Source organism: Alexandromys fortis, unplaced genomic scaffold, assembly GCF_014885135.2.
Source record: "Alexandromys fortis isolate MF-2015 unplaced genomic scaffold, M_Fortis_MF-2015_v1.1 scaffold_44, whole genome shotgun sequence".
Taxonomy (NCBI): Eukaryota; Metazoa; Chordata; class Mammalia; order Rodentia; family Cricetidae; genus Alexandromys; species Alexandromys fortis.
Window position 1 is genome coordinate 8,857,921 of NW_026067921.1, and position 10,325 is coordinate 8,868,245.

General features: G+C 43.8%; 1 protein-coding gene and 1 long non-coding RNA gene across 4 annotated transcripts in view; both read right to left on the minus strand.

The window, feature by feature from the left end:
* The window catches only part of Klhdc10 (kelch domain containing 10), a 54,891-nt gene extending 48,430 nt beyond the window's left edge, over positions 1-6,461 (minus strand). The window contains exon 1 of the mRNA XM_050141750.1: positions 6,193-6,461. Coding sequence (XP_049997707.1) covers positions 6,193-6,349 — 157 coding nt within the window. The 5' untranslated portion in view covers positions 6,350-6,461. The remainder of the gene's footprint in view (positions 1-6,192) is intronic.
* Positions 6,462-7,347: 886 nt separating this feature from the next.
* The window catches only part of LOC126501132 (uncharacterized), a 9,814-nt gene continuing 6,836 nt past the window's right edge, over positions 7,348-10,325 (minus strand). For all 3 annotated transcript variants that reach the window (XR_007591547.1, XR_007591546.1, XR_007591548.1), the window contains exon 3: positions 7,348-8,175. This is a non-coding gene — a long non-coding RNA (uncharacterized lncRNA). The remainder of the gene's footprint in view (positions 8,176-10,325) is intronic.

Sequence of the window (10,325 nt, forward strand, 5' to 3'; positions counted from 1 at the left end):
GCCCAGGGGGCTGGGGAGATGGCTCAGAGGTTAAAAGCATTGCCTCCTCTTCCAAAGGTCCTGAGTTCAATTCCCAGCAACCACATGGTGGCTCACAACTATCTGTAATGAGGTCTGGTGCCCTCTTCTGGTATGCAGGCATACATGGAGGCAGAATGTTGTATACATAATAAACAAATAAATAAATCTTTAAAAAAAAGAAACAAAAAGAAAAATGAACAAAATCTATACAGAGACTGTAAGTAAATGAAACAAATATGCTTCTTTCATATGCTGAAAAGAAGCTTAAGAAAATATTCCTAGGGCTGGAGTGGTAGTTCAGCAGTTGTTCTTCCAGAGGTCCTGAGTTCAATTCCCAGCAACCACATGGTGGCTCACAACCATCTGTACTGAGATCTGGTGTCCTCTTCTGGCCTGCAGATGCACATGCAGAAGGAACACTTATACATAATAAATGAATAAAGAAAAAAAAATATTCCTATTAAACTGGCAATAAGTGGTTTAGGGCTAAAGACAGATGGCTCAGTAGTTAAGGGCATCATCCATTGTTCTTCCTGAGGACCCAATTTTCAGCACCCACATGGTAGCTCCCAAACATCTGTAATACCAATTTCAGGGTATCTGATGCCGTCTTCTGACCTCTGAGGGCACCCGGAACACACACGGTACACAAGACATACATGCAAGCAAAACATTCATAAAATAAGAATAATAAAATATTATTTGAAAAATAAGAATAATAAAGGTTGAGCCAGGCATAACGGTACATGCCTGTAATCCTAGCATTTGAAAGGCAGAAGCAGGATGGTTTCTACACACTCCAGGCCAACCCGGGCTACATAGTAAAACCCTTTTTCAAAAAACAAAAGGCTTGCAGGGCATGGTAGCACAAGGTTTTAATCCCAGCACTCAGGATGCAGAAGCAGGAAGGTCTCTGAGTTTGAGGTTATACTGGTCTACATGGGGAGTTCCAGGTCAGCCAGTGCTGAGTAAAAGAGACCCAGCCTCAAAAACTCCAATCTCTGGCCTAGGGAAACTGCCCACAAACCGTGGGTCCCATCCCTAGCATTAGAAAAATGAGGGCTGCGTCCTAATAAAGCACTTCATTAGGAAGGCATCAAGAAGTCACCAGCACTCCAACACTCTCAGCAGGTCACCAACTGATGCTTCCTCTATTAGGGCGATTTGACAGTTTATCAAGGTTTAAACAGTGCTCCTAGGAATTAACCTGCAAGATAAATATCCTCATACAACAGGGAATCTCACTGTGTGCTGCGGTAGGAGACTGCACTATCTAGCATATCTAAGCATACAACACACCCAGACCAGGCAAACGGTACACACCCCGAGAAAACGCATTATTGTTTGTTACTAGGGAGAGAAGCCAATAGACAGGGTCAAAGATAGAAAACTTGCCTTCTGATATATGTTGTTTTGTTTGGCTTTCTTGCTTTTGAGACAGGTTTTATGTTGCTTAAGATGGCCTCCAACTCGAATGCAGCTCTGTAGTGGAGGAGACCAGGACTTCCTGCCTCTTCTTCCTGAGGCTGGGATCACAGACATGTGCTACCATGTGTGGCTATCATATGCCATTTCTACTATTTGAATTTTACATATTTCTGTTTGTTTGTTTGTCTGTTTGAGACAGGGTTTCTCTGTGTAGGTTTGCCTGTCCCGGAACTTGCTATATCAGAGAGCAGACCTGTGATTCGAGGATTAAAAGTAGGATTTTAATCCTCCCAAATCGTAGGATTAAAAGTGTGCACCACTACCCAGCCACATTTCTTATTTAAGACCTTTAAATTAAGATTTCTGGACTATTTTTGACCCAGCACTAGCAACTGTTAAGTGTTTCTTTCTCTCTCAGTCCCCACGTTAGCAATGCTGTTTGACTGCTTTCTCTACTAACAGAGACACTTCATTAAATTCATGCTAAAACATAACACTGACTTGTGTTCTGTTTCACAGTCCCCTTGCTGTATCTCTAAATGCTTCATCTACAAAATAGCAGCATCGTTTCCTATTTTTCCCTAGGTATATAAATACTAATCCCAGTACTTGGAAGGCAGACAGGATCTCTGTGAGCTCAAGACTAGCCTGGTCTACAGAGCTAGTTCCAGGACAGGCTAAACCCTGTCTTGAAAAATCAAAGATTAAAACCTATGAATGTCTTAGCCTGTGGGGTAAACACATCATCACTGCTATATCTTAGAAAATAGTAGAAAGGGGTTAGCAAGATGGCACAGAAGGTAAATGAGCTTGCCGCCAAGTCTGACAACCTGAGTTCTAGTCCTAAAAGTGTCCTCTGACTTCCAAATGCACATTGTGGCATGCTCATAAGTGTGTGAGTGCACACACACAATAAGCAATTCTGCTCTTAAATATTTTAAGAATAAAAAAGATAGCAGAAAGACAATATTCAAAATTACAAAACACTATGCTGACACTAGGTCTGATACCCTAAGAACTCATTATTACCTGTTTGTCTGGAGCCACGGGGCTCTGAAGGATTAAACCACAATCATCAAACCACTGCACATTAATATCTTACACATAATTCAGTGCATTAATTTATTTTATAATTTAAAAAATATTTTAATTTTATGTGCACAGGTGTTTTACCTGCATGTATGTCTGTGTAACACTTGTATGCCTGGTGTCTGTGGAGGCCGCCTGGTGCCTATGGAGACCACAGAGGACATCAGATTCCCTAGAACTGTAGCTAAAGATGGTTGGTTTTAAGTCACTATGTGGATGCTGGGAATTGAGCCCTGAATCTCTGAAAGAGCAACCAATACTCTTAACCTCAAAGCTCTCTCTACAGCTCTTAGTTAAAAAATGTTAAGACTGGGGGCTGGAGAGATGGCTCAGAGGTTAAGAACACTGGCTGTTCTTCCAGAGGTCCTAAGTTCAATTCCCAGCAACCACATTTGTAATGAGATCTGGTGCCCTCTTCTGGCATGGAAGTGTACAGGTAGGAGGAACATTGCATACATAATAAATAAATAACTCTTAAAAATAAAGAAGTTGAATTTCATTTAAAAAATGTTAAGAGCCGGGTGGTGGTGGCGCACGCCTTTAATCCCAGCACTCGGGAGGCGGATCTCTGTGAGTTCGAGGCCAGTCTGGTCTATAAGAGCTAGTTCCAGGACAGGAACCAAAAAGCTACGGAGAAACCCTGTCTCGAAAAAAAGCAAAAAAAAAAATGTTAAGACATTACATTGTGGTATATGTATATGTGTGCGTGAGTGTGTACGTGTGTATACAAACATACATACGGTGTGCTATGTACTGTATACCTAAGGAGGGTCCAGAAAGAAGGTAAGAGAAGGCCTCTATGGGAAAAAATACAACTGAGATTCAATGAAACAGAAACTAACTGAGAGACTGAGGCACAAGAGGCTACTGCGGGAGAGAAGAACACACACAGTGGCTTCCGATGCTGAGAGAAAAAGAGCAGAGGGAAGAGAACAAAATGGAGGGTTAGGACACGGTCAGGATGTTTACCCTACTCGAAACAATGAAATAGAAGACTGGGTACAGTGGCACTTGCCAGCATCCCGCTACTCTAGAAGCTGAAGCAGGAGGACGGACAGTTCAAGGCCAGCCTGGACAAAGAACTAGAAAAAGGCTATAAGCAGAGGTGATGAAAGACCAGCACCATATGAATAGAAGGTACTAGCAGAAGGAGGAAGATTACTCAGGAAGCTGCTGCAGTAAACCTGACATCAAGAATTAGTTACCACAGAAGCAAAAGAAACAAGACTGGGTAGCTGATTACAACTGAAGTTGGTGGGGAGCTTAAGGAGATCACCCTGATTTCAGGTTCCCCTAAGATGGATAAAAATGCTAGCACCAAGCCAGGCATAGTAGTGGATGCGTTTAATGCCAGCACATAGGAGGTAGAGGTTGGAGGATCTCTGTGAGTCCAAAGCCACCCTGGTCTACACAGGAAGTTCCAGAATAGCTGGGATATATAGTGAGACCTTGTCTTTAAATTGTTTTCAAAAGATGCTATCCCTGAAAGACGGTGGAAGTGTTCTAAAAAGAGTACCAAGTCATGCGGCTTTGTTTCAGAGGGACTGGGAACAAGGCAGAGACGCTAAAAGGAAGAAAAGGCTCTTCCAGTGTGTGGAAGCTAGTGGAGGTCAAAAGAGATGGGAAATTAATACATCAAATGGGGAAAAGTAGCTAGCCCTGCAGGGTCAGCCATAAAACAGACCTATACATTCCTATTCCTCCCTACCACTTAAAACCTTTTGGATTATTTCAAAATAAGAGTTAAAAGATTTAATATGTAATACCTGGGAGAACAAAAGATTAGTATGAAAGAATTTCAAAATATATCATCGAGAGATCAGAAATTTTCCAGTGTTGACAACGAGGAAAAGATGGAGAATGCCTGTGGAGGAAGGAGGAACTGAGTGCCGGCCTGGAAGAAAGGAAGGAGAACGAAGACTGATGACTCCACTTCTCCAATTTTCACAGTTTAAGCACGTTTTATCTTCACCTCTGGACAAATGGCTGCTCTTGTCCTCGTGTGCTAAGGGAATGCAGAAATAGCGCCATACTTCAAGCCCTTATTTGAAACCATGGCTTCCACCACCCCCATGTGGTAGCAGTGAGGAACTACACAAACAGGTTACAGAACCCTGAGAATGCCCACATGAAGTTCATGGTATAATAATTAATCCATGACCAAAGACTTAAAGATTTCAGTGGCAGAGGGCAAACTGGGAATAGTGCTTGCCAAGGGATTTATCTTCTAGGCTAGCAACACACGAAAATCTATGGTTCTGCTGTTAACTGCAGATAACAAAAAATATGTCTCGGGTTTTTTTTTCATTTTAAAAAGCACATATTTAGTAATTCCAGGATACCCAGTCTGATAATGTCATTTCAAATCCAATTCATTGCATATTTGGCTATTGACGAATGTCTCAATTTTATTTTAGCGACACATACAAACAGATTCATGAACATTTTTGGCACACGTTAAAACCACATCACAAATGTTAGTAATTATCTCATTGAGCAAGCAAAATTCCCTTTGTTATCTTCAAATTAATCAACTGATTTTTCACTACCTAAAAGAACACAGTAGTAAACACAATTCAAAAACCATCAGGTTCTCAGAACTGATCTAAACAAATATGTCACTGATACAATCAACTTCACACCAGTCACACATAACACAAAAAAACATGGCGAAGGTCTAATACATCATTCCTGACAGTTCTCTTCATGGTAAGAAAACACCATTGCCCAATAGAATGATTGGCATCCTGTGCAGGATTGAATTCTCTACCTTCCTTTTAACAAACTGAAAATTCATTTATTTTCATTTATTGGTTTAAAACTGCTTGCACACATATCATTTTGACTTTGGGCTTTTTCTTTTTCTTTTTAAGGCATGGGAATTCAAAGACCAAAACATGAAATTATAGCAATAGGTATATTTTTCAAATTTCCAGTTCTGACACCGGGGTCACAGCACCATTTTTTCTTTATATTTTTGATCTTCATTTCCCCCTTCAGAAATCTAGACACCATTATCCATTCTGTCTCTGAACATCCCCAAATATTAATGATTCTACCGTTTCCCTCAATCTTTTTGGTTTTCTTTCCCATACACTCCCCAGTCAACATTTACATTCACACACATACACACACGCGCGCGCGCGCACACACACACACACACACACATACACACGAGCACGCGCGCGCACACACACACACACACACACTTTCACACGCTCATTCCTTTTCAAAATACCCGACTCTTACACAGTTAGGCGGCTTTTTTTTTTTATTTTATTTTAAACAAAATCACTCCAGCATTCCTCTTGTCTCCTCTCCTTAATTTGGCACTCTTTTCCAAATAATTTTCCACAGCTAAACACCAATGTCTTTCTTTCACAACATCAAACTGCGGAAGGGGAAAAGATTAGGAATCGGGCAAGCAAAACATTTGGGAATGTCAAAGAGACAGTGGCCTCTCCTTCGAGTGGAAAACACAACTCTCATCACCGAGCTGTCCACACAGCAGAGACTTTTCTTCGGGCGTGCTCCGGTCCACCTCCTGACCTCAACGCCACCTTCCCGGCGCTCTGCCTCCCTGTCCTCGGCTGTGTGTTCGAGGAGCAGAGCCCGGCGGCCGCCACCTTCACGCCGGCAGCCGCCCCAACTCACCTGGCAGGTGCGGCCGTCCGGAGAGCTGCACGAATCGGTTGAGCTGGCTGGTGCCCCGACCCCCGCCGGCCGCGCCGGCCCCGCTAGCCCCGCCGGCCCCGCCGGCCGCGCCTCCTCCCCGCCGGCGGTTTCGGTCCCAGCCCTGGGCAGCCGACATGGCCCGTTAACGATTGCCGCAGCCCGGTCCCGGCAACGCGAGCCGAGGCTCCTTCCCGGGCTCCTCAAGAGACCGGGGAGACAGGGGCCGGGGGAGCGCCGGACTCGCCAGCAACCAATGGCTGGCCACCTTAGTGACGGAGAACCAATGAGCACTCTCTTTCTTGGCAGGTGAAGGGAGGCGGGGAGAGACGTGGTAACCATAGCTATCGCTAGAAGAGGGCGGGGGAGGGGAGGCAAAAGCAGCCGATAATAGAGCGCATCGACCTCCCGGAGCTTGCCCGCTTCTCCCGGATCCTCAGACCAGCCAGTCGAAAACCGAGCGGGAAGGCTACGCCTGTAGAGACTCCCAGACAGGGCGGCTACCCGGGGAATGGTCGCTACTCCAGAACTCTGTCCCATAAGCACTGTATTCAGAAGTATTATATGTACACAATGCGTGTCTTTGGTGTCAGTACATCTGTCTGCAGTCCTGCAGACAGAGATCCCATCTGCGGATCGTTGGCACACACAAAGGGCTCACCGAGGTGGGGGTGGGGGGCGGAGTCAGAGATGAAGTCTAAAAACGAGATATTTCTGGGTTTCATCATTTGTTTTGTCTCTTAGTGGCATTGGCAGGACCCTTCCCCGGTATAAGCCACGCCCGAGCAAATAGCTTTAAACCTTGTTAGCAAATACCGATGGCCATTCAATCTTAAGAGTAATCATAGAAACACAAATGAAAACTCGAGTAAGAAAACCTTTCAGGCTCCTCCACATACATCAGTGAAGATCTTTAAACAACACACGGCTTGTGTGTGCTGTGCCAAGAAAAAGTTACTCTCATAGGTGACTGGTGGCCTTGTCAATGTTTTTGCTGGGAGGGAGGGGCCACACAAGCAAACTCTATCCTTTTACAATATACGCAACGAAAGACATGTAAAATTAAATAAATGACAGCAAATGCAACGGACGATATGATTTTAAAAAATCAAATGTGTAATCTCAGAAATTCCCATTGTTCCAAACGTAAACAGAAAATGTGGCTTGAACTTGGGGGAGGGGCGGTGGGGGGTTGCCGTGCGCAGTGGGAAAATGCAGTTACACACTGCTGTTTCCAAATAAGAAAAAAGGAGATAAAACTTTTCAAGGTTCTGAGATCTTCTCTGATGGACTGCTGCCCCTCCTTGATGTTTCACACAGGAGAACCTCACACGTTGGATTTTGTTTTCAAGGATTGGGAGTAGGGGAGGAGAAAGTGAAGGAATGAGAAGCATCCTTTGATCCCAGTGAGCAAATCTCATGGCACCACGAGCTCTGTGCTATCCATTATATCCCCACACCCAGTTTCTGTTGGAAAAGAAGTATTTTATCCATTATGCATTAAAAAGCAGTTTATATAAACGTTTGACATCTTAAGAAAAGGGAAGCCTGCAGTGCTAGGGTACGTAGACATCTCAGTTGCTTAAAGTGCTTGTCTAGCATACACCAAGCCCTAGATGCGGTCCTTACCATGGTCTAAAACAGCATGGTGGCACCCTTGTAATCTCAGCTCTAAGGAAACAGTAGCAGGAAGATCAGCTGTTCAAGTCCAGCCTCAGAGACATAGCAGAATAAACTCTAGTCTAAAAAAAAAAAAAAAAAAAAAAAAAAACAGGAACAGGGCTAGAAGAATAAGTGCATAGCACTGGCTGGTCTTCCAAAGGACATGGGTTCGATTCCTAGTACACAAATAGTAGTTCACATCCTTTTGTAATTCCAAATCCAGAACCAAACACTCTCTTCAGACCTCCTCCAGGTGCAGGACATGCAAGTGATGCACAGACCGGCAGACGTGAGGTGAAACACCTGGACACATAGAATTTCAGTAAATAAGAAAAGAAAAAAAGAAAAAAAAGGACAAGACCAAACAGAACTCCAATGTGATGGTGCTTGCCTGTAATTCCAGCCCAGCACTTCACTGATCAAAGCAAGAGGCTCATAAATTCAAGTTCCTTGGCTATGTAGTGAGTTTAACACCAGGCTGTGATACATGAGACTCCCTCAACCATCCCCCCAAAACAAAGTCTGTGGTTCTAAACTATGAAAACAAAATTAAGGAGTGTTAAATTGTCGGCCTTCTTTTTTTTTTTTTTTTTTTTTTTTTTTTTTTTGAGGGGGGATTTCGAGACAGGGTGTAACAGTCCTGGCTGTCCTGACTCACTCTGTAGACCAGGCTGGTCTTGAACTCACAGAGATCTGACTGTTTCTGCCTTCCGAGCACTGGAATTAAAGACGTGCACCACCACCTGGCATCTTTCCTTTCCTTTAAAAAAAATTATTTATTTATTATGTTTACAGTGTTCTGTCTGTACGTATCCCTGCCTGCCAGAAGAGGACACCAGATCTCACTACAGACGGTTGTAAACCCTCACGTGGCTGTCAAGAACTGAACTCAGAACCTCTGGAAAAGCAGCCAGTGCTCTTAACCTCTGAGCCATCTCGCTAGCTCCGGTGTTAATTTCTGTAAAGAACTGTACCACCACACTGGAGAGACAACTCAGCAGTAAAAGAGCACTGGTTGCTCTTCCAGAGGAGTTGGATTTAATTCCCAGTACCTACATGGCATCTTACAAACATCTGTAACTCCAGTCTCATTGAATGTAATCTCCTCTTCTGGCCTCCATGACACAATGCACACATAAAGTGTACAGACATACATGCACACAAAAGACCAATACACATGGGTCTTTTTTTATTAAAAAAAAAAAAAGATTTGTACCAACTGAATAAACCAATGCTACTGTAAAAAAATTTTCTTTTTCTTCTTTCTTTCTTTTTTTCTTTCTTTTTTTTGAAGGGGGGTGGGTTTTTTGAGACAGGGTTTCTCAGCCTTGGTGTCCTGGAACTTGCTGTGTAAACCAGGCTGTCCTTGAATTCACAGAGATACAATTAAAGATATGCACCACCACCACCACCCAGCTGAAAATTTTCTCTTTACAGGAGTATTCTATATAAACAAGGTATGGTAGAATACCACCGTTTTGCCACCTTTAATAGTTAAGAGGTCGTCCCCTCGAATGCCAACCCCCACTAGCACTACATGACAGAATGCACCTTCAGAACACAACACGATTATGTCATAGGTTTAAGGGAAGAAGAACAAATAACAAACAGGAAGAGCCAGTGAGGGCAGTAATGGCTCAGTGGGTGAAGGCAGAGGGGATGTGGGAGCTGAAAGATGGAAAGAGGTGCTGTGAAACGCTGCTCGCTGCTCTTGGAACTAACAGTGGCCATGGTTGCCTGCACAGGAGCAAGCTGATCAGCATTCCAGCTTGGGTACGTGGAGGAGGGGAGTGGTCGGTCACAAACTCTCCATCCAGCTGAGGAACTAGAGACAACTGACCGCTGCTGGAAGACTATCATTTTTCTTCAAGGGTGTGGCTACTGTTAGTTGCCCGTGCTCCAGTGTAGGCCCCCACACCCACACACTTGCAGGGTACACTAACTGGACTAAGTGTTTATTTTTTAAAAAATGTCTGGTTCAGCAGTTAAGAGTAGTTATTGCACCTACATCAGGTAGTTCACAATGGCCTGTGGTTCAGTTCCTCCTGCACATCTGTGGCACACGTACCTTTCTACAGACACACATATATACACATAAATAAAGATAAATAAACCTTTAAAAAGTTGCTGGACATGGCAGGACACACCTTTAATTCCAGCCACTCAAGGGGTGGATCTCTATCAAGTGGAGGCTAGCCTGGTCTACATAGTTCCAGACCAGCCAGCGCTACCTGTAGTAATAAGTGCGGCGGGGCTGCATCCCCAGCACCCGGCAGCCTGCTAGCTTATGCCCCGAAATAATTACATGGAAACTGTATTCTTTTAAACACTGCCTGGCCCGTTATCTGTAGCCTCTTATTGGCTAGCTCTTACATATTAATCTAACCCATTTTTAATCTGTGTAGCCCACGAGGTGTCTTACCAGGGAGGATCTTTTTTTTTTTTTTTTTTTG